Genomic DNA, 27,939 nt, shown 5'->3' with positions numbered 1-27,939 from the left:
TAAACCTTGTTCTAATCTGTCTTCTCTACATCTCCAGGGCCAGAATGTCAGTTCTGTAAGAACAGGGACCTTGTCTAGCTTGTTCATTACCATGTTATCAGTATAGGATAACGGTTAAGAGCATAGATTCTGAAGCCCAACTACCTGAGTTCAGATCCTGGCTCTGTCATTTACTAGCTGTGTAAGCAAGTGTTAATTACACAACTTCTTCTCTTTCAGTTTCCCCATTTGTAAAATGGGGATGATAATTGTCCTGATTCATAGGGCTGTGGTGAGGATGAAATCAGTTAATGCCTGTATATTGCTCAGAACAGAGTAGGGCACCTAGTAAGCACCCAGTAAACACTGGCTATTAATATCCTATCCTACCACCAGCATGGTGCTTGGTTCATAAATGCATAAAAAATTTATTGGTTGACATGAATGAATGCCACTGCTCTAATGTATGCTCTTATTATCTCTGCTTGGACAATAGCAGTAGCGTCCTAGCTGGGTTTATTGCCGATAGACCCGCCCCCCTCCACATCCCTTACCCCATTCATTGTACACACTGATGTCCGGGTTATAAGTTTAGTAGACAAATATGAAGGTGTGGTGTCACTCCATTGTTTAACACCATCCAATGGATCCCCAGTCCCCACAGGCAGCAAGAGAAAAATCCAAACTCCTTAGCAGAGCCTACGTGATGGACTCCTGTGATCTGGCCTCCACCCCCTCACTCCATTTACACCAAACCAGTGACAGTTCCCCGAGGGAGCCACCTCCCTTCTCCCCTCAGTTCCTCTTCAAGCGGTTCCCCCAGCCTGGAACGCCCTCTCTCTGCTCCGTCCGCGCGTGACAAAATTGCCATTATCTTTTCAGTTGCGGCAATGAGCTCAGCTCCTGGATGCAGGGGCTTCCAGGCAGAGTTAGGTACACATGTTACTGTAGCATTTATCAAATTATATTGTAACCATTTGTTTACATGTCCACCCTCTCCACTGGGCAGTGAGCTCCTTGATGCTGAGAGCCAGATCTTATTCAGATTTGTATTCCTGGCCAGAAGCATAGGGTCTATAGTAGAAGCTTAATATATGGTTGTTGAATGGACAGTTAGTTTTAAGAAGTACCTAATCAACCTTGGAATTTGTATTTCCCTGAATCTTGTTTTGGTTATTACCTTTTTAATAGAAATAGTCACTAATGCCTATGTTTGCAAGTTTATTGAGTTCTAATTTTGTCCTTTAAAATGAAGAGTGCTAATATCATTCATTCTTTCATTCATTCTTTTACCAACAAATATTTATTGGGAGACATTTCTCAGATACTGGATTCAAAGTGATACAGATCAGACTCGGCTCTTCCCATCATGAGGCTTACTGTCTATTAAGTATTAAGGGGAGACTGACCTTGAACCAGTAAACAAAATAAACACAATGTACAAGATTACAGATTGAGGTGAGAGTTGTGAAGAAAAAGAACAGGATTCTAGGAGAAAGAATTACAGGAGGAGCATCATTTAGATAGAGGGGATAAGGAACTTCTTGAAGAGGTGCCATTTGAGGGAATTCCCTGGGCGTTCAGTGGTTAGGACTCGGTGCTTTCACTGCCGGGCTGGGCTCAATCCCTGTTCAGGGAGCTAGGATACCACAAACTGCGCAGCCTGGCCAAAAAGAAAAAAGAGGTGCCATTTTGAGGGGAGACTGAAGGATGGGTGGGAGCGAGCCATACAGAGTCGTGGGGAAGGGTTATCCCAGGCAGAAGGAGCAGTGTAAGGACCCTAAGCGAGTGAAAGGCAGCTGGTGAGGCTGGAGCCTGAGAGGTGAGGGTTAGGGAGACAAGTCTGGAGAAGTTGCCAGGGCCTTGGTCTGCAATCTGGTTGTTCATCTCAGTGAATAGGGAAGTAACTGAAAGTTTAAACAGGGGAGTGATTCGAACCTCTAAGCGGGCTTTGCCTGTGAGCACCTTGTGGTACCCTGAGAGTGTGAGCCATTCTGGATTTTAATGCACGAAAAGCAAGCAACAGGCTTCGGCCCTAAACAGCAGAAGCTTTGATCACCAGCGCATTCCCTGCCACACTGGAGAAAGATGATGGAAGCTCACTTCAAGGGCCACAGGTGAGAGCAGCCTAAGCTGTCCTGGCGAATCAGGCGTAAGTTGTCATCTCTCTCAATGACCTCAGGATCTAAGAGTCATTCCAGGCCTGACATGAGTCCCTGCAGCCAGGTGAATGGAAATGGTATCCAAGCCAGGTGCCTGGCCTGGGGAGAGGGCTTTGGTGGTCCCTGGGGAGGCCTTCCAGACTGGGATGTTCCTTCCTCCCCTACCTATTCCCAGCACTCTTGCTACTGCGGGTTGCAAGGCCCCTGCTGGCCTTTCAGTTCCAGCAGGACAAAGCAGGGTAAACGTGCCATGAACCAAGATCTCCCACGCGGTGCCCCTGATACCACAAGTCAAAAAAGGGAAGCCTGGGCCTGCCGCAGCAAGGCGCTGTTTCCGGTCAGTTTTTGGCCGCTGGGGCTCCCAGATCTCAGCACTCCCTGGGTGCCCTTGCAGACCACCCCCCTCCACTCCTGGCAGCCAGAGTGTGAGCACCCCTCCATCTCCGCAGCCCCCCCGACAGTGGGGTTAGGGTTGAGCGGGAAGGCGGCTCTACCCCTCTGCACGCGGCCCTTCAGACCTACTTGAGGCAATTTGTCGCTCACACTTCAGGCTGCCAGCCAAGGACGGAAGCCGGAAAGACTCTGTGATGAAATCCTTGCGCTGTAATTAAGTCCCACGTTTTACACGGATCTTTCCCGCCCTGCCCATCCTATCACCCAGTTCCACCGGCCAGCGGGTGGGAGAGTCAGCCGTCCTGTGATTACACCCGAGCTCCCACTGTTAGCGGGGTTGAGGGTCTCACCCACCCGAGCAGTCTGTGCGCCCGCCCTCACGCTCCCCCCACCTCAGTCCTACTCAGGACAGTGCCGTATCCGTCCCCGAACTGAAATGGGTTTCACCCCAGCGAGCCGCTCCGCCACTTTCTGACGGTCACCTCTCTTTAACCCTCTGGTTGCACAGGCCTCTGGGGAGCCGGTTTTTTACTTTTGACAGGGCCCTTTACCTGCAAACTCTAGCAGTGGAGGAGTTGGGAAATAAAGAAAAGAGAAGGCAGGACAGAAAGGGTCTGTCTTCTCCTGGGTTCTCCAGACAAACCCGGGGCTTCCTTCCTCAAATCGCGCCAGCTCCCAGCTGGCCCTCGCTGACTGGAATGTATCAGAATGCTCCACTTTTAGCTTGCGGTTTGGCGTAGTGTTAGGAGCACTGCGCTGGGAGTCAAGAGAGCATGGGGTCGAGTTCCTCTTTCGCCAGCTTCTGGCTGTGCCTTTGGACCACTACTCCAGGTCCTCGGGCCTGGGCTTCCTCCTCTGTACAATGGAAAGAGGAAGGGAACGGAATGCTGGCCTGGATGATCTCGAGGGACATTTCGGGAGTCTACAAAGGTTGCAGCTCTGTCCCCCTGTCCCGGACCCGGACGCCCGCAGCCCTTATAGGCGGCCCCTCCCCCTGGGATCCAGGGCGCCCCACGCACCCAGCACCCGCGTCCCTCCCTCCCGACTCCCAAATCCATGGGTCCCTTATGTTATTCCTCGTCAAACGGACACTTGCGACGGTCCCCGCAGCCGCAGGGTCTCCGGGGTGCATCCGAGGAGCCTCAGGGCTGGAGTAGGAGGTCCCACTTGCCGGAGAGAACGCAGAGGTTACCTGGCCTGCGGGGCGGGGCTGGGACGAGGGCGGGGCCTGTCCAGGGGCGGGGCCGGCGGTGTCTTCTGGAGGCCTGCCTGGGGCGCCGCTTCTGCGACTGGGAGGAACGGGAAGGGGCGCGCGGCTCCGGGAGACTTCCCCGGAGGTGAGCGCTCTGCCGCGCAGGAGTGGAGGGGCGGGGCGGGGACCCGGAGTCCCCGGGGGGGGCGGGGACCGGGCCACTGGTGGCCATCGGGCGCCTGTTCCCCTCCAGGGGAGTCCTGGGCTGTTTCCAGCTCTCCTCCGGCGCCCCGAGCGCCCATTCCCTGGACCCATTCCCAGGACCGCGCTCTTCGCTCCTCGGGGCCCCGGGGGGCGGGGGCAGAGGGGGAGCACGTAGATACCTTGCCGGCGGGGCTCGGGAAACCTTGGCTGTGAATAAGTCACTTGCATCTCCACCGTGGAACAGCGCTATCAGACTTTCTCATCTTCACTTTCGTTTCCACCCTGGGAAGGGGCAGGTGGCTTCACTATCTTCCCTGGAAAAGGGAGACAGCCACCCTCAGCAGAGCCAAGGAAATCCCAGACAGTTACTGAGCCGCTCAACAAAAGGCCTTGAACCTCCGTCTCTCCGCCCTCATAACACCAGGTAGAGACTCCAAGGTAAATATTGTTGACTTTTATGTTTAAAACAAAAAATCTGCCTATGAAAATAAGAGCATAGTGGCAATGCTCCTGGAAAACCACAGTTGGAACATTTTTTAGGGGGTAAGGAAGGGGGTTGGTTGATTATCTTGGGGGTGAGGGGTGCTATCCCAGGAAGTCTGCTGAGGCCATGTTGGGTGGGAACTGGTGGCGGAGGCTTTCCCTTGCAGTGGATTAGCTAGGTAGTCACTTAGTGTCTGGAACACCTATCCAGCACTGGGACCCACAAACAAGCAACTAACCCCAGTGTCCTTCAGATAGGCAGTCTTATGGAGCAGTGACCCAATCAATACCATGCCCTGTTTGGCTGTCAGGTGCATCTGGGATGTGTCCTCTTGCTGGGTGCCTGGAAGAGGGCGATCGTGATTACACACTGATGCTGGAGAGCTGCCCTGGGCAGCAGCCAGGCCTCTGCCAAATGTCTGTTGTTCGATCACTTTTCCCTGCATTTACTCAGCCAGGCTGAGCACTGACAAATCTGTCCAAATCTCCTGGACCCTCTGACTCACTTCAGCCTTGTTCTTGTGGACAGAAGACAGTGGCCAGCAACTTCCTGTTGTGCCGGGCACAGCCAGTCTGAAAGGGAACCCTGGGACAGGGCCCTGGAAGAAGGTCTGTGGGGCTCTGAGTTGCCGGATTGTGGAGACATTCCAGGGGGCTCCCAGAGGAGGGGCCCAGGCCAAAGCTAACTGCCCAGCGTATTTTAACAATCCCTATGCCCACACCATGCATATCAACCCGACCGGTACTTCCATCCTAAATGACTTCTCAGGATCATCCCCTTGGGTATTATAGCTCTGAGCAGAGCAAGAGGCCTTTAGATTCTGTTGTCTGAATGTGGAGCCATCCCTGCCAGCTTTTTGGGTTTCTTTCTGGGGAGGCAAGACTTCTGAGGAAGTTGTGTCCCAGAGCCTCCTTTGTTGATTTCTCTGGATCTGGAAGTTTGGCGTTGCTGAGTGTTGAAATCAAAATAGGCCTGTTGTCTATTCATGCTCATAGACTCAGAGAGCAAGACAACACTGGAATGTACAGTTCCTGAATCCACATGTGTTTGCTTCCCTTTTTGTTTCGTGGAGAAGAATACAGAAAGCAGATTCAAATCTTCAGTCAGGTCTCAAGCTTCAGGAATTCCCAGCACTGGTTTTGCAGCGCCCTCCCCCGTTTGGGGGCCACGACCCACAGTGTGCTCAGCTTTATGGGACCAACTCAGGTTTGAGGCATTGTTCCTGCCCTTCAGAAGCTTCCAGGTTCAGGGGAGGAGAGAAAACCAGCACCTGCGTAACAATTAGAGAGCAAGTAAGTGAAATTAGGTGGCGTCTTCTGCTGGTTCAAAGAAGACGGCCCATGTGGGCTGGAAAAGGCAGCGAGGGCTTCGGGAGCTACTTGGTCTTCAGCTGCATTTGTTATAGAAACAACAGTCAGGCACCAGGCAAGGCAGAGGGCAGAAAGCCCAAGGATAATATGAGGCTCAGACGAAGCAAAGGCGCTCGCTGCCCCTCCCCCATGCAGTCCAAATTCCCTGCCTTCCTTCCCAGCCCCGCCTCCTGCCACTGTCAGTCCACCCCTGGCCCATGATACCACAGTGACTGCCCATGGCGCTCTGACTAGGCCTCTTCTGCATGCCTCTCTCTCCCTACACTTGCTCTCCTGTGCCCAGAATTCTCTCTGTTGGGGAATCCTCTGAGTTTGTTTTTTTTTTTGTTCTTGTTTTTTGGGGTTTTTTTGGCCATGTGGCATGTGGGATCTTAGCTCCCCGACCAGGGATCAAACCCGTGTCCTCTGCATTAGAAGCGCGGAGTCTTAACCACTGGGCCACCAGGGAAGTCCCGGGAATCCTCTGTTTTTTAGAAAGCACCTCAAATAGCACCTTCTCCAGGGAAGACTTCCGTGGCTGGCCCCTCCCCGAGCCTTCAGGCAGAGTTGGGGGCGTTCCTCCTTTGCCCTCCGCTGCTCCTTGCCTGCACCTTGCCTGCACCTCTACTGAAGCGCGTGCACCCTGTACTGCCCAGTTGGGTTGAGGGGTCTTTGCCCCGCCTACAGAGGCGGGGCTGTGTCTCACTCACCTCGCGGTCCGCTGAGCCAGCGTTGGTGTCTGGCACATAGCAGGCAGCATTTGGTAAATGATTCTTGACTGAAATTCAGCCAGATTTGGGCACTGTGAAGCACCTCACCTACTTGTGGGTTAAGCACTATTATTGGGAATTTAAAGATTGGATAAGTTTGGTGGAGGAATTCGCGTTTAATGTGGTGGCAGTACTCAAAGCACTTAGCAGGGGCCTCAGAACAGACTTCGAGGTCCTTCTTGATCCAGCCCCAGGGTAACTTCTCCAGCCTCACCTCCCGCCAGCTCCCACCTTGAACCCACAGCGGACTCCCATGCCTGGGCTCCCCCTCTCCCTTGACGGTGTTGTTTGACAGCCTCTGCCGGGAACGCCCACTGCTGTCCCAAGCTTACGCTTCCCCATGCACAGGACTCAGTGATCAGTGTCTATATCCCCTGGGAGTAGAGGTCCCTCGGGCTGGGTTTGCACGTCCTCCTTTGTGCCCTGCTACCCTGCCAGCACACCCTCTCACAGCGTCACTCCCTCTTGTGGCTGCACCCCACCCCACCCCAGTCCTGACTATTAGCGCCCTGATCTCTGGGACTGGGTTTATCCTTGATGGAGCCCTATCAGCTTACAGCCTTCCTGGGAGAGAGTGCCCAATAAACGTACATTGGATGGAAGTCTGAACCTGGGTGATGAAAATGTAAAAGAAAAGATAACACGAGGGTCATCTGAAAGGAAAACAAGTAAGATTTGGTGATGAGTAATATAGAGTAAAGGAGAAGGTTGGCTCATAACCTGTGAGGCAGGGGGAAATTGATTCACACGAGAGTTGGGTCCCTGGCCCAGGGAGAGGTCCATTCACATCCTTCTGAGCGCCGTGCAAAAATATTTCTGTTTTCTGGAGGATTTTCAAAGACCAAAATATTGTTAAGTCACTTTGGGGCATTATTGCATCTGAAGTTATTGCAGGACACCCAAGTGGGGATGTCCTTTAATCAGCACTTTGAATACAGTTCAGGTCAGGGTTAGGGGGAGATGGTGGGAGTGTAGTGGGGATTGCCCAGCATGTGAAAGCAAATGTGATCACTGCCAGAAGAAGCTAAGCTGAGAACAAGGTCTAGGGGGAAAACCTACATTCTAGGGGCAGGGTGTGGGAGAGAGGAACTGGTGGAAAAGAGAATGGCAGAAAGAGAGAAGAAAATCAAGGAAGCCAAGGGAGGAGATAGTTCAAGAAGAGATGGGTGGCCAAAGCTGTGTGTGCCAAAAAGAAGAACAGAGAGATTCAGGCAAGAATAGATGAGGAGGCCAACTTTGAGAGGGGTGCTCGCACAAGAAAGCCAGGTCTCATGGGGTCAGAAGATGCTAGGTTATTGGGCAGTAGGATCATTGGGTGGAGTCTTCAGACCTCGAGTCTGAGGAATTTGACCACAAAAGGATAGATTTTCTCTCAGCAGGGCAGGAGGAGTGGTCATGGCAAGAGAAGATAGTTTTGTTTGTTTTGTAAGAGATACAACCACAGTTGAATGCAGGAGGGAAGGAGCCCATTTATGGTAAGGAAAATGGATAAATTCCCCTCTTCACATTGATTGTATTTCGTTGAACCTTCCTCCCCTCCCTTCCCCTCAGTTGTCCCAGAGAACTCTCGTTTGGGGTAATCTCCAAAGTCATGGTATTGTGGCACCCAACAAGAGGATATTGCAACCTGGAAACAGCTGGTTCTCACCTCCCTGGCATGCGGTAAACTCGTCTCAAGTGCCCCAGACATGACTTTGCTTCATAACGGTGGGGGCCGGATGTTTTCTCCTTGACTGTGCACAAATGCATGACACCAGCAATAACAGCAAACGCAAAAACAGCATTTACGCTGAGCCAGACACTGTTCTGAGTCCCTGTGAGGTGGGTGTTGTTATTATTCTCATTTTTCCAATGACAAAAATGAGGCCCAGGGAGCCCACCCAATGACACAGCAGTGAATGGAGAGCCAGGGTTCCAACTGGATGTGTCTGGCTTCAGGGTCCATGTGCTTAAACCGCCATACTAATTCAAGATGAGCAGCTCACGCTTTGCTCTAGATGAATGTTTATGGCCCCAACACTACTGCAGGATTCTTAGTCCTTGCGCAGCTGACAGCATGACTTATCCAAGGTCACCAAACCAGTTACTAATCTATCTTTCTGTCTATTCATTGTAGGTTAGACTAGCTTTAATAATCAATAAATGATTTACGGGCTTCCCTGGTGGCACAGTGGTTGAGAGTCCACCTGCCAATGCAGGGGACACGGGTTCGTGCCCCGGTCCGGGAGGACCCCACATGCCGTGGAGCAGCTGGGCCCGTGAGCCATGGCCGCTGAGCCTGCGCGTCCGGAGCCTGTGCCCCGCAAGGGGAGAGGCCACAACAGTGAGAGGCCCGCGTACTGCAAAAAAACAAAAACAAAACAAAAAAAATAAATGATTTACTAGTCAATAAATAATTTAATAGTCAACAAATAATCTACCACGTGCAAGACACTGCAAGGGACCCAGAAATACGAGCTACATGTATCATCTCATTTAATCCTCATAACCACTCCATTTTGTAGACAGGACAACTGAGCCAGCATTTGAACTTGGCTCTAATGAAGGCAAGATTGAAAACCACTTTCAGCCCTGAGTTTCTGTGTTCTGAGGTTCCGCCTCATCATGGTCCGAGACTTAACTGGTTCTAGAAAGCCCCAAGGCTAACTTTACTTTCTTTCTCAACACACAAAAGGATTGCAAGTATGAATCAATAAGACGCTGAGGTGTGTAAGAAATACTGCCTCTCCTTTTATTTTCTAGAGATCAACTTAATATCCATTTGCACCCTTTGTCTCACCAGGCTGGCAAGAATAGAAACTACCCCAGGGCGGTGTCATAATTTCTGGATCTTATGCAGTGCCGAGACCTCAGGGCAGGGCTGAGGGTGATCCCGCACCAGTCTGGTCCACTCAGGTTACCACTGAGCGCGCTCCTGACCCTGCCTCCCTGGCAGTGTCTGCTGCTTCTAGACCACACGGCCAAACTCTGGGGACTTGCCGAAGTCCTGTCCTCCTGGGACCCCCAGACCTCTCTTCCTTTCCTGTTTCTTCCAAACCTCACTGTTTTTGCCACCAACTTCACTCCTCTCGCGACCTCCTGGGAGAGCCTCTGTGTCCTGGACATAAGTCCCTTTTGGGAAATGAAAGCCTGCAAACTGGAATCAGTCCTGTTACATACCTGGCCTGGGGAGACTTCAGGAGGCTTCTAGAGGGTGGAGGTGGGCAGCGGAAGGTGGAAATACAAAGAGGGGGAAAAGTTTTCTACTCTCAAAAGATTATCTAGCCGAAGAAGCAGTTCCCTCTGAGAGTAAATTCCTAGGCGGGAAAAAGTTGCTATTCGAGGCTAGGATATATGTGGATACATTATATTTATCCATTTTATTGGTACATCAATACCATTATTTTCCATAGATATTTTCAAGAATATCTATAACAGATTTGCAAATCTGATGAAAGTGGGGGACGGGTTGTGATTGTGTCCTGGTCTGTGATTGCTGTCACGATACTCAGCAAGTTTCATTAGATAACTTTAGGGTTTATAGGCTGTGAAAATGCTTCCAGTTCAAACCTGCCATCATACACGTACAGAAACAGGACAAGGGAAGTTAAACTTGTCAAGGATGCCCAGGTGATGGCCGAAGGAGGGCTAGAACCCAGGTTTCCCCTCTCCCAGCCCAGAGCTTTTGCCATATCTCATGCATCTTGGAAGGGACCACCCACAGCGCCAAGGAGCCAAGTTTCTTGCTGACCCCTTCCCCATTCAGAATGGAGCACAGCCACCCCGGGCAGCCTGCCCAGGGCAAATTCCACATTCCACACACGTCCCTGGGGGCCCTGGACGCTGGGCATGTAGCAGGAATGTGTGTTTCCAGCAGGGGCGTGTTTCCCAGCCCTGTCTGCCCTGCTTACAGTCCCTGGGGCACTGCCAGTGAAATCATCTTTCCTCCTCTGCACCAGGCAGGCCTGGAGATGCAGGACCCCCTCCTCCTGGCCTGACTCCCTCCCTCTCCCTTCCCTCACCTCTCACCAGGGGGTGTCTCCCTCTGCCGCGAGCGGACTTGATTTTACCAGCCTAGGGAGGTTTCTTTTTTTTTTTTTAACATCTTTATTGGGGTATAGTTGCTTTACAATGGTGTGTTAGTTTCTGCTTTATAACAAAGTGAATCAGTTATATGTATATATACATATGCTCCCATATCTCTTCCCTCTTGCATCTTCCTCCCTCCCACCCTCCCTATCCCACCCCTCCAGGCGGTCGTAAAGCACCGAGCTAATGTCCCTGTGCTATGCGGCTGCTTCCCACTAGCTATCTACCTTAAGCTCAGTTGGGAGGTTTCTCTTGATGCTCTTGTTAACCCAGCACAGACTGCAGATCCCTCCCAGGACAGTTCTCAAGTGTTTTGTAATCTCTCTTCACATGTCCGTTTTCCGTGTCTAACGGATCATAGTTTAATAAGGTTTCTCTTGCCCATGCCTCCCCCCAGCTGCTTCCAATTTACATCACAATCCAAATGATTTTTGCCACTCTTAGCGGATTGTTTTGTGTCATTACTTTCAGGGGATGCAATATCAGACTTCCCAGCTCTCCGTCTGCTCGGGCTTCTGACCTCGCAGCTGCCCATCTTTCCTGGCAATTTACTTTACCCCTGAACACGCGGGGTTTAGCTGAGTTGCATTCGGGGGGGCTGTCAGAGTCTCAGATGTTAATTTTCTAATTGAGGATATTGGTGCTGCCTGAAGCAGAAGACGGAGATGTTTAGTTCCTTGGTGAGCTATCTTTTCCCAAGGATTTTTAGATGCGTCACGCTAGTCGTTAGTTTTTAATAACCGTTCGGATGGAATTATTTCTTTCAATCAGATGCTTTAAAACTGTGTGCTAAAGAGTTTGTAATGAGCAGACAGAAGAGAAGCCATTTTTGTACCTGAACCATTTGGGTTTTCAACATCTTTCCTTCAGACTGTCACGCCTCTGTTTGATGGTGCTGTTTTTGTTTTGGTTTGGGGGGACTGCCACCTGAAGATATTAAAGACAATAGGGGAAACTTTTACATAATTTCCCATGAGTGCAGAAAAAAGAAACACCAAATCTCCCCAGCGTACTGAGAAATAATTCCGTTTCCTTCTCTCAGTGTTCCCCTTCAGTGGTTTCCAAAAGGAATACATTTCTGGTGAGGTGCAGTTGGATAAATGATGTCTGTCTACTTAAGCAAGCAAGAAATATTAGAGGATTACACATCAATAACTGGGCTCTTCATTCGGTAACTGGAGGGTCCTCAAAAGCCTCTGTGGATGCTTCCCCAGGGTAGTAGAAACTATTATTGTTGCGATCGTATAGGTGATTAAGCTGGCGCTCAGAGAGGTTAAGCACTTCCTCAAGGTCACACATCTATTAAATTGTGGGGCTATGATTTGAATCCAGCTACAAACTTAGTTGTCATTTTGACCTTTCCTAAAAATCAAAATTGTGTACACTGCCCAACAGATTCAGAGCCTCAAAGGGATTGGGGGAGGGGGTGGGTAATTCCTTCTAAGGTGCATGCCAAGGAAGAAAAGACATCACAGTCCTGTTTTGAAATTTGGTCGTGATCTCCTCTCCCTGTGCCAGCCTGCCAGGAGCACTTGCGTGCTCTCTAAACGTAAGCAAGCAATAGGAACTTCTCAGCGGGGCTCAGTCCAGAGCCCCTGGTGGCTTCCACACCCCTCAGCCCAGACTTTCCGGAGGCCCTCGGAGGGCTCTTGCCTTGGTCTTCGCCCTTTGTGCGCCCCCTGCTGGTCTCCAGGAGAGGCGCCTGTCCTGGAGCCTGAGAAGTGGTACCCAAGCCTCTCTTTTTCCTTAGCTCCAAGTAAAACGATGTGACCTGCCCAGCTCCCCTGCTTCAGAAGCCTCAAATAACCCTCCTCGAGCACCATCCAATGCTTCAGTCTTCAGGACTAAGAAGAATTGGGGGCGAATGTATGGCCCCCTTCTCAAAAGTGATCATGCAACATCCTGGTCATACTTTATTCCTGGGAGATGAGGCAACCTGAGTAGTGAGCAGTGAGGCCCATAACAGCTCCCTTAAGTCCCTACCTCACAAATCATGATCACTGAGCCAGCAGCATCAGTATTACCTGGAGGCTTGTTAGAAATGCAGAATCTCTGGTCTTTCCCAGACCCGCTGAGTCAGAATCTGCATTTCAGCAAGATCTCTGGGTGATTCATATGCAAATCATCCTTGGAGGCTCTGTATCTATTCTGCAGTGTCCACAATTTTGATTTTTTTTTTCTTTTGAAGATCAAAATGAAAACTAAGTTCACGGCTGGATTCAAATCCTACCTCCACAACGTGATGGATATGTGACAGGCACATACTTACCCTCTGAGCCACAGTTCAATAAAATGGTGAAAAGCACTATATGTCATTCTTTTTTTTTTTTTTTTTTTTTTGCGGTACGTGGGCCTCTCACTGTTGTGGCCTCTCCCGTCGCGGAGCGCAGGCTCCGGACGCGCAGGCTCAGCGGCCACAGCTCACGGGCCCAGCCGCTCCGCGGCATGTGGGATCTTCCCGGACCTGGGCATGAACCCGCGTCCCCCGCATCGGCAGGCGGACTCTCAACCACTGCGCCACCAGGGAAGCCCCCACTATATGTCATTCTTAACTTTCAGGGCTCATCTCATCCTAAATCTGAGACCCAATAATTATCCAGTGTCTCCTAGCTCAACCATAGTTTACTTAATCATACTGCTTAGAAATGGCAAACTCTGATGGCAAACCTAGCTTTTTCCCTAGAAACCCACAAGCTCTCTGCTCCTTGTGGAGAAGACAGTGGATTGTCTTCATCCTGTGTGTGGGTCCCCAGTAACTAAATGACCACAGAAACGTCATGAAAGGGACATCTGGTTCCAAGGGAGGTGCTTCCTCACCACCACTGTGACAATAAAGATGGAGTGGATTATGGAGTTCCCTCCCTGGAGGGACAAGGAAGAAAGCCCCCGTGACTAACTGGCCCAGAGGCTGGGCATGAGATTTCTCCAGGTCTCTTCAGCTCTGATGTTCCATATGCCTCGATTTACAAAAGGGTAAATCCTTGATCTTTTTCAATTAAAATTCCACTTAATCAGAGACACACCTAAAGTTTTAAATACCCCTACAGAGAAAATCACTGTGTGGCATAGAAAAACATCTATGTAATATTTTCTGTTTCTCCCTCCTAATTAGCTTTCCTGTTCTCCCTTAGGAAAACAAAAGCCCTTTCTCTCGATTCACCAGGAAAACACTGACGACCATCCTCCCATCATCGCTGCGAGGAGGTCCCCATTGTCTCAGAAACGGAAGCCTTTAAACAATCAGGGACCCAGTGCTTCTAGAATAAGAACATACTAGAAGCCCCTTCTGTTAGGACTGGAGGTAAGTACTCCTGATGAAAATCACTCTCCTTCAAAATGTTAATGGGGAACATATCACCGGGCACTTCAGTTGTGCTGTGTGCCTCAGGGGTACCGCACGAGCAAAACTGGGTCCTTGCCCTCAGGAGATGGACAATCTGGAGGAGACAAGATGTGATGAAAATGCCACCATGAAAATGTACATAGAACAAGGGAGGGAGATAAAGTGCCTGTAGGAATATGAGAACCGTGTCACGAAAGAGTTGGCTTCTGGGGTAGCCTGTGAGGGATGAATTGGAGTTGGGTAAGCAGACGAGATGGGAACAAGCATTCCAGCCCAGGATCAGCATAAGCAGAGAAATTGGGATCCAGTCTCACTCTGGGAGAAGGTGAGTTATCCCTGGAGCCCAGGCAAGACTAGATAAGCCAGAAGGTAGATTGGATGGAGTTTCCCCTCTGTCCAATGGGAGGGTTCAGGCGCTAAGGGACCTCTCTAATCAGCCATTCCAGGAATAGATTATAGTCCACAGTGGAGTTTTATGCCCTGAAGAGTTGGGCCATTGCGGGCGGGGGGAGCTAGTGAAGGTTTCTGGTCAGAGCCATGCTCTACAACCCCCTCATTTAGCTGAGCGAGAGATGCAGGTGTCGGAGTCAGGCTGGCTGTGGGCGGTCAGCTGGAGGGGTGGGCACTGCAGCAGCCCAGACAGGAGGCAGGGGCTGTGGGGCAGAACGGCACAGACAGTTGGAAGTGAGGGGAATCGATGCTGGTGGTGGTGTCCTGAGATGAGCTTCACAGAATTAACCACCATCTGCATTGATGTACCTGAGGCTTCTTCCAGTGGGGGATTAAGGAAGCTGGTCTGACTTCACCCACGTTGTTAGAGTTTCATATGTACCGAAGATGGAGATAAGGGTCCACAACCAAAGATGAATATGGTGCAGTGTTTGATCAGAAAGGCTATGGCCCCAAATGCTCTGAATGTGGAGGAAATGCTACAGAGGCCCAAGAGGATATTTCAAGGTATGTCCAGATGAGGAAGAAGCAAGAAGGGGCAAGCTCCCTCTCAGAAGCTGATGGGATCATAAGCACAGATAAGCACCCCCAGGTAGGAGGGGAGAGAGCGGGCGAGCTGCGGCTGCTCTGAAGAGCTCCAGGCTTTCCCCGCCCCCCGCTCAAGAGCAGCCCGTCCGAGGGATACAGAGCGCAGATGAGCCCTCAGCACCCTGGCAGCTGGCCCTGCGGGCCATGAAGAGGGAGGAGGACCCAGAGGCAGGATGTGGCAATTTCATTCATTCAACAGGTATTTACAAAATAACTACAAACCAGGGAGCTTGACGGCAGCTGTGGACCAATTCCTAGAAGAGATCTGGCCCAGGGTCTGCAGCTCTGAGGAAAGGTGGCGGGAACCCCGGCAGGTCAGCATAGGTTCTGGAACAGCAAGTCATATCAGACTCAGCTTATTTCCATCCTGACAGGGCCACCAGCTTCCAGCAGCCCTGGGAACTCAGCAAGGCATTTGACTGAGTTTCTTGTTGTATCCCCTTCCACCCCGAAACAGGAAAGGGAAGTTTCTCGCTGGGCTAGACTTACTAGACAAGCTTTGTATCGAAGCATCATGCACACGGAGAGATACAAACAAACCCTAACGAGACCCCCGGGCACCAGCAAATCAGTAAACCGTTCTCCTGAGGTCGCACCAGTGCAGGGAGACGCAGTGCGCTAATTGTCTGCTTCCTCGTTGGAGAGCCGTCGTCAGGTCAGGCTTTGCCCTGCTGTGTGAATCTGCGATGCTCAGGGAAGCCGCTGATGACTGTCTCCCCTCGGGCGTGTGATGGGTCTGAGGAGAAGGGTGGGTGGAGAGCACGCTTTCTTTTTTTTTTTTTTGGCATGAACGGACTGCCACGTCTGGCCATGGAGCGCTTTTGCACCCAGGTGTGCACGAAGAAGCCGCCCTCTCTGGTCGGACCAGCCTGAGCTGCCTCAGTCTCACCACACACTCTTTACCCCAGAGCTCACCTCCCAGTGGCTCCGCAGGGCACTGCCCCCAGGACAGGCCATAAGCCCTCCTGTGGGCCTTGCTGGCAGACACAGAGAGTCACTGGATGGCTGCGGCATGTGTCACGTAAAGAACCAGACCTTCCTTCTCTCCTAGAAGTAGGAAGCAAGGTCAACATCTTCTGAGAGGGCCAAGGCCAGGCGGGATGGGTGAGGGAAAGCCGGTGAAGGTTTGGAATCACTCCTTAGGGGTAGGAGAGAGGGTGACAGCACGACTGGATTCTGCATATTAGCGTAGGCACCAAGGTGGTTTTTCCTGACAGAGCTAAAGCCACCAGGTGTAGGCACGCAGAGGGCAGGTGGCTGGTATAGACAGATGGGATAGCAGAGCAGGGAGGCATCCGAGCTGGAGGTGTTGAAAGAGGGTTTGAAGAGAAGGTCTGTGGAGTCTAGAACCATGGGAGGTGTAAAGAAGCGGATGCATTTAAAGGTCACGGAAGGTTCAAGGGGAGTTACGAGGCCATCAGAGAGTCAGTGTAGTGGAAGGAAGGGCCCAAGAGACCCGGAAGGAGGAAGGTCGTGCTGAGAGAGTGGGAGAGAACTCAGCATTTCGAAGGGACCATCCCGGGGTAGGGTGGGCCTTCCCGCGGAGCTGAAAGGGGCGAGGGGCTGAGAGGCTCACCTTCCCCTGGGAGCCAGGGCTCATACCCTTTGTGACCCAGGGGAAGTGACCACAGATCAGCAGATGACGACCAAGAGGTGGGCTCCAGCCGTACCCCTGTACTGACCCACTTGTGCAGCCACACCAGAGACGCTAGGCTTAGAGGGTGGACAGAGCTGTGTGGTCTTAAGTAAGTTACTTAACTGCCCTGGGCCTTAGTTTTCTCATGTGTATAAATGGGGAAACAATGATACCTCCCAAAGACTGGGAGGATGAGGGAAGGGAGGAAGCTCAGAGCTCTGTGGGGACGAGCATGTAGGCGAAGATGCCCACTCTGCGGTATTGTAGTTATCAGGATATATTTCTTTCCTCCCTCCAGAATTGAACCCAGTGGTTCTCAGATGCGAGTGTGCATCAGAATCACCCAGAGCACTTGAGAAAACAGCCTGCCAGGCCCCAGCGCCAGAGCTTCTCTTTCAGGGGGACTGGGGTGGGGCCCCAAGTGGTGCTGATCCTGCTTGTCTGGGGACATCACTTGGGGCATCCCTGCTCTAGAGTCTTTCTAGAAACCTTGAGACCCTTGCAGGCAGGGACTCCCCAGCGTCCAGCAGTGACCAGTACAGAGTGGGAGGCTCGGCCTGGGAAGAGTTACTCTAGGACAAGCACAAATTCTCAGTACAGCAGGTGGTCACCACGAAAAGAGGTGGTGTTGAATGAAAAAGAGGACGCCCAGAAGAGCCTCAAAGTCATGGTGGTTTGGGGAGGAAGCTGGACTTGTATCTGGGGAGCAAACGCTTAGGTTCGAGGCACTGCAGTCACCCATGGGTTTTATTGGAACTGTTGTCAGAGGCGGAACGCTGGGCTGGAAGGACCATGGCCCCGGCGACATTGCAGCCTTCAAGAGTGCTCGTTTGCTGGCTTGTCCCTATGGGATGCTGTATTCTGCATCTGGAGAACATGTTTGCCCTGGGAGGGTCACCGTGTCCACTGGCCTTGAGTCTTTTTCCGAGGCTGACCTTGAACGTATTCACATGTGGACTCAGTCCAGGATTTTTTTTTTTTTACCATCTTTATTGGAGTATAATTGCTTTACAATGGTGTGTTAGTTTCTGCTTTATAACAAAGTGAATCAGCTATGCATATACATATATCCCCATATCTCCTCCCTCTTGTGTCTCCCTCCCACCCTCCCTATCCCACCCCTCTAGGTGGTCACAAAGCACCGAGCTGATCTCCCTGTGCTATGTGGCTGCTTCCCACTAGCTATCTATTTTACGTTTGGTAGTGTATATATGTCAATGCTACTCTCTCACTTCATCCCAGCTTACCCTTCCCCCTCCCCTTGTCCTCAAGTCCATTCTCTACGTCTGCATCTTTATTCCTGTCCTGCCCCTAGGTTCATCAGAACCACTTTTCTTTTTTTAGATTCCATATATATGTGTTAGCATACAGTATTTATTTTTCTCTTTTTGACTTACTTCCCTTTGTATGACAGTCTCTAGGTCCACCCACCTCACTACAAATAACTCAGTTTCGTTCCTTTTTATGGCTAATATTCCGTTGTATATATGTGCCACATCTTCTTTATCCATTCTCTGTCGATGGACACTTAGGTTGCTTCCATGTCTTGGCTATTGTAAATAGTGCTACAGTGAACATTTTGGTACATGACTCTTTTTGAATTATGGTTTTCTCAGGGTATATGCCCAGTAGTGGGATTGCTGGGTCATACGGTAGTTCTATTTTTAGATTTTAAGGAACCTCCATACTGTTCTCCATAGTGGCTGTATCAATTTACATTCCCACCAACAGTGCAAGAGGGTTCCCTTTTCTTCACATCCTCTCCAGCATTTATTGTTTGTAGATTTTTTGATGATGGCTGTTCTGACTGGTGTGAGGTGATACCTCGTTGTAGTTTTGATTTGCATTTCTCTAATGATTAGTGATGTTGAGCATTCTTTCATGTGTCTGCTGGCAGTCTGCATATCTTCTTTGGAGAAATGTCTACTTAGGTCTTCTGCCCATTTTTGGATTGGGTTGATAGTTTTTTGATATTGAGCTGCGTGAGCTGCTTGTAAATTTTGGAGATTAATCCTTTGTCAGTTGCTTCATTTGCAAATATTTTCTCCCATTCTGAGGGTTATCTTTTAGTCTTGTTTATGGTTTCCTTTGCTGTGCAAAAGTTTTTTAAGTTTGATTAGGTCCCATTTGTTTATTTTTGTTTTTATTTCCATTTCTCTAGGAGGTGGGTCAAAAAGGATCTTGCTGTGTATCTGCCTATGTTTTCCTCTAAGAGTTTTATAGTGTCTGGCCTTACGGTTCGCTCTTTAATCCATTTTGAGTTTATTTTTGTATATGGTGTTAGGGAGTGTTCTAATTTCATTCTTTTACATGTAGCTGTCTGGTTTTCCCAGCACCACTTATTGAAGAGGCTGTCTTTTCTCCATTGTGTATTCTTGTCTCCTTTATCAAAAATAAGGTGTCAGTCCAGGATTTTTATTACTATGTGAACCTTGGAGAAACCCTCTCCATTTGGAAATGAATGAACTGTTTTGCTCAGACAGCGGTCCTCCATGCCCAGCACTCCGACCGCCTGCCAGATGTGAGCCACCACCTGCCAGGAGAAACATTCTCTCTCCAGCCTTGCGGCCAAGCTCAGAATCCCGGATCCTGTCAAAGAGCCCATTATGAGTATTATTTGTTAAGGATCAAGCATTTAACTTAGCCCAGGAGCAAGCCCTGGCCCCAGCCAGCGGGATTTGCAGGCTAACTGTGTTGCCCAGGGAGCAGAGGTGCCCCTGCGTGCAGGCTTCCGCATTGCCCGTGGAGACACCACGGCCCGTAACTCACCCAACGTGAGGCCCGCGGCTCTGCTGAGCAGGCAACTACTAAGTCAAGAAAGGGAACCCACTCTACTGACGGCTGGGATTAAAGCTAAATGAATTCCACTCAAAGGAGAGGCTGCCGACCCTTCTCCCTCTGGTCTCATTATCTTAATTAACAGCGCTTGGCAGGAGTATTGAGGCCCGCATTGATTGTGCTCTTCCTGTTACCCCTCAGAGCCCTCGACACAAGTTAGCCTCAATAATCAAAACCCAGTTCTCCACAGCCCTCTGAATTTCCTACCAGCCCTCTTCCTCTAAGAGAATCACGGGGCTTCTGAGTTGGAGGGAATCCTTTAGACCGGCGTCTCTCAAAGCATGGCCTGAGGACCACTCGCTTCAAAGTAGCTGGGCCAGGGCTTCCCTGGTGGCGCAGTGGTTGAGAGTCCGCCTACCGATGCAGGGGACACGGGTTCGTGCCCCGGTCCGGGAAGATCCCACATGCCGCGGAGAGGCTGGACCCGTGAGCCATGGCCACTGAGCCTGCGCATCCCGAGCCTGTGCTCCGCAACGGGAGAGGCTACAACAGTGAGAGGCCCTCGTACCGCAAAAAAAAAAAAAAAAAAAACTACCTGGGCCATAAAATGCACTTCCCCGGCTCCACCTGACCTACCGAACTGAATTTCCAGGAGTTAGGTTCAGGTAACAGCGGTGTTGGTTTTTTCTCTTTAATTTTATTTTCTGATTGTGGTAAAATATACAGGGCATAAAATTCACCATTTTAACCATTTTAAGTTTAGTGAGCATTAAGGACATTCACATTGCTGTGTTACCCTCACGATCAGCCATCTCCAGTAAGTTCTCATCATCCCAAATAGAAATTCTGAACCTACAGGACCGTAGCTCTCCCTCCTCCCTCCTCCAGCCCGTGGCAACCTCTATTCCACTTTCTGTCTCTCCGAATGTGGCCACTCTAAGGACCTCATCTCTGGAATCACACAGTACATGTGCTTTTGTGACTGACTCATTTCACTTAGCATAACGTCTTTAAGGTTCACGTATGATGAAGCATGTGCCAGGATTTCCTTCCTTTTTAAGACTTTATAGTATTCCATCGTATGTGTACCACATTTTATCTCATTCGTCATCTGTCAGTGGGCATTGGGATCGTTTTTACCTGTTGGCTATTGTGAATAATGCTGCTATGAACGTGGTGTGCAAATAGCTGTTTGAGTTCCTGCTTTCAATTCTTTGGGGTATATATATGCCCAGAAGTGGAATTGCAGGGTCCTGTGGTAGTTCTATGTCTGATTTGTGGAGTCAGCAGTTTTTTAAATTTATTTTGCGGTACGTGGGCCTCTCACTTCTGCGGCCTCAGACCCCAGAACAACCTCACCTCTCAGATGGGACCCAGGTACCTGTATTGTTTTTAAAGTCCCCCAGTGATTCCAATGTGTGGCCAAGTTAGAGAACCATTGGTTTATACCAGTGATTCTAAAATGTGGGTGTGTACAAAATTTGCATACTTGTTAAGAGTACAGACCCCTGAGGCCCACCCCTAGGAGTCTCATTTAACTGGTCTATTGGAAGCCTGGGCTTCAGCGGGCTCGAGGCTCCCCAGTGGTTAATGTGTCGCCAGGATTGAGAACTTCCTCCTCCCGTTCAGTCTCTTGTTGTAACAGGAACCAGCTGAAGCTGCTGGAGGTGACACTAACCACTCAAGTCTCTGAGACCTTTGGGACCTGAGTCCGCACTGGTCCCCAGAGATGATTCCCAAGCCAGTCCCATGGGTTCTCCAAACTCTATCACACAGGCACAGAGGGTAGACTCATATATAGAACCTCCTTTTTTTCTACTCTTAATTGGAACTGTTAGCCTTGAATGAGAGTTCAGTCAGTTCTGCTATAATGCTTGTTCTGAAATAATGAATCTGTTCCAACACGATTGACATATTAAGGAACAATATTGATATATTAGGGAACAACATTAACATATTAGTGAACATGAAATTTGCATATGCTTCTGTGCCATATCTTAAGTTTAAATGAAGAAAACTGTACCCAGCTGAACCGACCTACATATGAGGAAGGAAAAGACCTCAAAAATCTGCCAGTGACCTCCTTGCTCCACCTGTGATTTGAGCCAACACCAATCCCCAACTGGTGTACAACTTCCCCTGATACCAAATAACCCCCTCCGTCCAGCACCTCACAGTAGCTCCCGAGGCAGCAACCCTCAGGTCTTTTACAAGGTAAAGGAATATTTATTGTAGTGTGTATGTATTTCTTAACCACCTAACACGTATAAGATGGTGCTACCATTTTTATGAGGTTTTCTGGTGCCGCTGAAGAAGGTTTTGAGTGCTATACGCCGTCTTCTTTTTTCCCAGAAGCCCTGTGTGATTCTAAGTAGCTGAGTGATTTTTAGGAAGGAATGCCTATGTCGCCTGATGGCAGAACTAACAGTGTAGGTACCTGTCGCTACTCACCATCTTTTCAGTAATGGTTTAGGAGCGCGCTGTCGGGTTCCTCTACCTGCTGCCTCAGAGAACTCACTCCAGCCACCACTAGATGGCGCCCTCCTCCGCAGGGTCAGAAGCTGCGGTCAGCGACCTGCATTCAGGGGTTTGGGGTTTTAGGTCATTTCATCTCTCTTGGGTTCCCAAAGTCCATAGCTGCTGCCCACCTGGTCTGTCTCACTGCCTACACTTCACTCTGGCTCACTCATCTTTCTGAGGTCTGGTCGGGTCTGAAACAACTTCATCGCCTGGTTCTCATCTTTGAATTAGATTTGCCCTATATCAGTGCTCATTCATATTTATTTCAACGCGTTTTAGCTCCTGGCTCTCATTCCAGGACACCCCTGCGTGGGTGGTCCCTCCTCCCAGCTTCTGTCTTCATGAATGACCCCTCCACACTCCTGTCAGCTCAGCTCACCTGGCCCCTCTGCTCGCCTGTCCTGGCACCTGACCCAAAGAAGTCTGCTTCAGAGATGAAGATGTAGCTGTTTCACACCTTGCTGTATTTCATAAGAAAATAGGTCTGCACGATATCTTTGTAATATGACATAAGCCCAAATAATTTTCTTTAAAATCTGTTTGTTCAGCTGGCCTTATCTACCTTACGATTTAATTTTATTTTTATTTTATTTTTTATTTTGCGGTACACGGGCCTCTCACTGCTGTGGCCTCTCCCGTTGCGGACGCGCAGGCTCAGCGGCCATGGCTCATGGGCCCAGGCGCTCCGCGGCATGTGGGATCTTCCTGGACCGGGGCACGAACCCGTGTCCCCTGCATCGGCAGGCAGACTCTCAACCACTGCACCACCAGGGAAGCCCTAATTTTAGCTTCCCTATTATGGACTTGAAAATTCAGTATCTTGAATATGTATTGTTTGGGGCTTTCTTTCACCTGATATTACTACAAATTCAGGGTCAAGCCACGCAGTACAGTGTAGGCATTTGGAGGCCAGCCCTGAGTGGTCTGTAAAAAGACAGAATTGAAACTAGACGTCTTAACTCTGTTATTCTGAGCTGGTGCTCTCACTTCCATGTCTCTGCAGGGATTTTCCTGTCAGGTTACATAAGATGAGAATTCATTCTGATGTTTGGATAAAACAACAGCTGCAAAACTGTCAGCAGCTTGGGGGCCAAGCTAGTTCTTTCCTGAAAATATGAGTTCAATATCAGAACACATTTATCTTGCAGTCACTTAAAATCCTCATTTGTGAAATCAGAGTCTCTAGTCTCTCTTCTTCTAGAACAGAGGTTGGCAAAGTACAGTATTTGGACTGCAAAGCCTAAAATATTTACCATCTGGCCCTTTACAGAAAAAGTTTCCCAAGCCCCGTTCTAGAACATAAAACGTGGTGGTTGTTATATGTAGACTAAGGGTTCTCATCATGAGGTTGAAAGGGGTAGCCTTCAGGAGGTCAGTAAACCCTCTGAAATTGGGTGCAAGTTTTGGTTTATGATGCAAATGTGCATTTTTGGAGAGCAAAAGGGCAGGCTTGGTCTATTGTGTTTACCACTGTATCTCCTCTTCCTAAAACAGTGCCAGATACATAGATGCTCAGCAGATATCAATCGAATAAGTTATTGAGGAGGGGGATGCTGAAGAGACAGGCAAGAGCTGGATGAAGGAAGTCTTTGCAGGGTTTTATTCCCAGAGCAGTGGGAGGAGAAGGGAGGGTTCTGTGCAGAGAGGCGTGGTATCACCTGGGTTATGTTTCTAAAAGAACACCCTGGCTGCTGTTTGGAAAATGGAGAGTCAGCCCAGATATAAGAGAGACCAGTAAGAAGTCTCAAGTCTAGCCCCATCAAGAGATGGCGGCTTGAACCGAGTAGACTTGGAAGGTGAAACTGACAGGACTTGCTGAAGTGTGAGTGACGTTTCAGAGAACAGAGATGACCCTGCTGTTGTTACCCTGAGCCTCTGGGTGGAAATGGTGGAGAAATTAAGAGCCGTGATAAACATTCTCAGCGAGTTTTTTCTGATGATTATTAAATGCCTGGTTGTTGGTTTATTTTTAATAGTAGGTTATATTTAATTTCTACCAACAGGAAATTGTTTAATTTCAAATATGAAATGGCAATAGTTGTATCCCACCTGGCAGTATACATCAGTATACCACGCTGCCCTACTCTTAATGTGTAAATTCCTGCTTTTGATATTTTGGGTCAACTCAGAAGTCAATGTCTACTTCTGATTTGCTGTAAATTGTGTGTCGCAGCCTCAAAGGTGCTATGGAAACCCCACCACAAATTACCCCAACACAGCGAAACGTCTTCAGAGCCGGCAAGTGGTCCAGGGTTGGTGCCCTCTCTAGCACCATGACTGCTTCACGCTGTCTACCCTGATATTGAAACTGTGCCAGTGATGGTTTTATAAACCAGGGCCCTCTTCCTATTTCTGTCTTTTCTTTCCCCCTCATTCTCCTGCCCTCTGAGCCATGTAGGTCTTTCCTTACCCGGCAACAGAGGCCTTCAGATATTACACATAGAGCAAGTTGAATACTTCGCAGGCACAAAGGTGGAGGTGCCATGCAGATGGGTAGAGGCGAAGCTCTCTGAGGGGTGGGCCCTCGTGCACTTTCTCTGTACCCCTCACAGCTCCCAGCACAGCACTGGGAACATAACCAGATACACTCATTCAGTGCTGTTTGCTGCTGTGTGTGTGAAGCAAATGCTCAACTCAGACAGTGAATTCACCTATTGGGCTTAGGCAAGGGGACTGTTTTTTGTTCAGTTGTACACTCATGGGGTCACACAAGTGCCAGGCGTGCAGGAGGTGCTTAATACATTTTTGTTCAACTGTTGAAATCTGACTCTTTGTGGAAAACGACGTACCCAGTTTTTATATTATGAGATGCACTGTGTAGGCAGTAAGGATGGATGAATGGAGATGACCTAGTATCCTTGACAGGTTAGAGGGGGAAGGAAATCAGTGGATTTATTTTCCACTCTTCAGCTGAGCCTGCCTTGGGCTAGGAATGGGGTCCCTGGCTGAGGTGAAGTTAAAATGTATCTCCTCCTGCTGTTTTCTCCAACTTCCATCGGCAAATCTTGAATGAATGAAGGCACAGACTTAGGAATGAATGCAGAGTTATCATAAAGGTTAAATGAAATATTTCGAAAGTACTTAGAACTGTGCTTGCTATGTAGAAAAATGCAACATAAATGATAGAGAGTGAGAAAAGCTCTGTCTACACCAGACAGTATCTGCCAACAGCTACAGCCTTGGATCCAGAGAAACAAAGGGTCTAAGAAACAACCACATCACAGAGGAATCCCCCAAGCCCTAAGCACCCGTGCGCAATGCCTTGAGCTTAGATTCCTGTGTTTTCACTCTCCCTTCTTCTCCATAGGATCATGGGAGACCACCTTGACCTTCTCTTAAGAATGGTGCTCATGGCCAGTCCCGCGCTTGGAATTTCTTCCTGCTTCTTCGATGGTTGGAGAGCCTTATATCGTTCCTGCAACCTCACCCAAGTCCCTCAGGTCCCCAACACCACCAAGAGTCTCCTGCTCAGCTTCAACTACATCAGGACATTCACAACCGCATCCTTCCCCTTCCTGGAGCAGCTGCAGCTGCTGGAGCTCGGGACTCAGTTTACCCCCTTGACCATTGACAAAGAAGCCTTCCAAAATCTGCCCAATCTCAGAATCTTGGACCTGGGCAAAAGTCAGATAGACTTCTTGCACCCAGATGCTTTTCAGGAACTGCCCCATCTCTCCGAACTTCGACTGTTTTACTGTGGTCTTTCCAGTGCTGTATTAAAAGATGGTTATTTCAGAAATTTGGGGTCTTTGACTCGCTTGGACCTATCCAAAAATCAGATTCAGAGTCTTTACCTTCATCGTTCATTCCGGGAATTGAATTCCTTGAAGTCCATCGATCTTTCCCTCAACCAAATAACCATTGTTTGTGAGCACGACCTCAAACCTCTCCAAGGAAAAACACTCTCCTTTTTAAGCCTTGCTGATAACAACCTGTACAGCAGGGTCTCAATGGACTGGGGGAAGTGTCTGAACCCATTCAGAAACATGGTCCTGGAAACCCTAGATGTTTCTGGCAATGGCTGGGCAGTGGACATCACAAGGAACTTCAGCAATGCCATCAATGGAAGCCAGATTTTCTCTTTGGTTCTTACCCATCACGTGATGGGTTCTGGGTTTGGCTTCACTAACATCAAAGACCCTGACCAGCACACCTTTGTCGGCCTGGCCGGAAGCTCAGTGATACAGCTGGACCTTTCACATGGGTTTATCTTCTCCCTGAACTTCCAACTCTTCGAGACGCTCAAGGAGTTGAAGGTTCTGAATCTCGCCTACAACAAGATAAACAATATTGCACACAAAGCATTTTATGGACTCGACAACCTCCAAGTTCTCAATATATCACATAACCTTCTGGGGGAATTGTATAATTCTAATTTCTATGGACTACCTAAGGTAACCTATATTGATCTGCAAAAGAATCACATCGGGATCATTCAGGACAAAACATTCAGATTCCTGAAAAAATTAAACACCTTGGATCTCCGGGATAATGCTCTTAAAACTATTGATTTTCTTCCAAGCATACCTAATATCTTCTTGAGTGGCAATAAACTGGCTACTTTGCCAAACATTGCACTTACAGCTAACTTCATCACCTTATCAGAGAATAGGCTGGAAAATCTGGATAATCTCTACTTCCTTCTCCAGGTACCCCATCTCCAGATTCTCATTTTAAATCAAAATCGCTTTTCCTTTTGTAACCAAGACCATGGCCCTTCAGAGAACCTCAGCTTAGAAGAGCTTTTCCTTGAAGAAAATATGTTGCAGCTTGCCTGGGAAGCCGGGTTCTGCTGGGATGTTTTTAAAGGGCTTTCCCATCTCCGAGTCCTATATTTGAATAAAAACTACCTGAATTTCCTTCCACCAGGAGTATTTCGTCATCTGACTGCACTGAGGGGACTCAGCCTCAAGGACAACAGGCTGACCGTTCTTTTTCCTGGTGACTTACCTGCTAATTTAGAGGTCCTGGATATATCCAGAAACCAGCTCCTCTCTCCTGATCCTGATTTATTTGCATCGCTGAGTGCCGTGGACCTAACTCATAACAAGTTCATCTGTGAGTGTGAACTTAGCACTTTTATCAGTTGGCTCAATCAAACCAACGTCACAATATTTGGCTCTCCGGCAGACATATACTGCATGTACCCGAGCTCCATGGCTGGGGCTTCCCTCTACTCTCTTTCCACGGAAGATTGTGATGAAGAGGAAGTTTTAGAGTCCCTAAAGTTTTCCCTTTTCACCTTCTTCACTGTCACTTTGACTCTGTTCCTCGTGGCCATCCTCATCATTACGAAGTTTCGGGGGTTTTGTTTCATCTGTTATAAGAAAACCCAGAGACTGGTGTTCAAGGACCCCATTAAGGGAAGAGAATCAGACACGTACAAATACGATGCCTATTTGTGCTTCAGTAGCAAAGACTTTGAATGGGTGCAGAATGCTTTGCTCAAACACCTGGATGCCCAGTACAGCGACCGAAACAGATTTAACCTGTGCTTTGAAGAGAGAGACTTTTTGCCTGGGGAAAACCACATCGCCAACATCCAGGATGCCCTGTGGAGCAGCAGAAAGGTTGTCTGTCTCGTGAGCAGACACTTCCTTAGAGACGGGTGGTGCCTCGAAGCCTTCAGTTACGCCCAGAGCAGGTGCTTAGCTGACCTCAGTGGCGCCCTCATCATGGTGGTGGTGGGGTCCCTGTCCCAGTACCAGCTGATGAAACATCGCTCCATCCGAGGATTCGTCCAGAAACAGCAGTACTTGAGGTGGCCTGAGGATCTCCAGGATGTTGGCTGGTTTCTCAACAAACTCTCTCAGCTCATTCTAAATAAAGAAAAGGAAAGGAATAAAGACAATGACATTCAGTTGCAAAGTGTAACCACCATTTCCTAGTCAAAGGAGCACTTTTCCACTTATCTCAAGCCACAAGCAACTCTTCACTTTTTATTTCCACTAAGTTACCATTTGGGGTCCTTTATGAAGTTGTTGTTTTCCTACGATGAGAACCACATAAATCTCTTGATTTTC

The 27,939-nt window shown here is 49.2% G+C and overlaps 1 protein-coding gene across 4 annotated transcripts; it reads left to right on the top strand.

Annotated features, from left to right (window-relative positions):
• Nucleotides 1–3,819: 3,819 nt before the first annotated feature.
• TLR5 (toll like receptor 5) lies at nucleotides 3,820–27,939 on the top strand. 4 transcript variants are annotated; one of them, XM_029226916.1, is made up of 3 exons: nucleotides 3,820–3,871; nucleotides 13,733–13,902; nucleotides 25,224–27,939. In XM_029226916.1, the coding sequence occupies exon 3, from the start codon at nucleotides 25,228–25,230 to the stop codon at nucleotides 27,802–27,804; it is 2,577 nt and encodes an 858-aa protein (XP_029082749.1). In that variant the 5' UTR covers nucleotides 3,820–3,871; nucleotides 13,733–13,902; nucleotides 25,224–25,227; the 3' UTR covers nucleotides 27,805–27,939. The 4 variants fall into 4 exon arrangements, with proteins under 4 accessions (XP_029082749.1, XP_029082747.1, XP_029082748.1 ...); XM_029226914.1 differs by lacking the exon at nucleotides 3,820–3,871 and adding an exon at nucleotides 4,213–4,368; XM_029226915.1 differs by lacking the exon at nucleotides 3,820–3,871 and adding an exon at nucleotides 8,321–8,354.

The sequence above is a fragment of the Monodon monoceros genome, unplaced genomic scaffold (assembly GCF_005190385.1).
Source record: "Monodon monoceros isolate NGI ecotype Baffin Bay Population unplaced genomic scaffold, NGI_Narwhal_1 Super_Scaffold_18, whole genome shotgun sequence".
Classification (NCBI taxonomy): domain Eukaryota; kingdom Metazoa; phylum Chordata; class Mammalia; order Artiodactyla; family Monodontidae; genus Monodon; species Monodon monoceros.
This window is presented reverse-complemented; position numbering and strand designations above follow the sequence as displayed.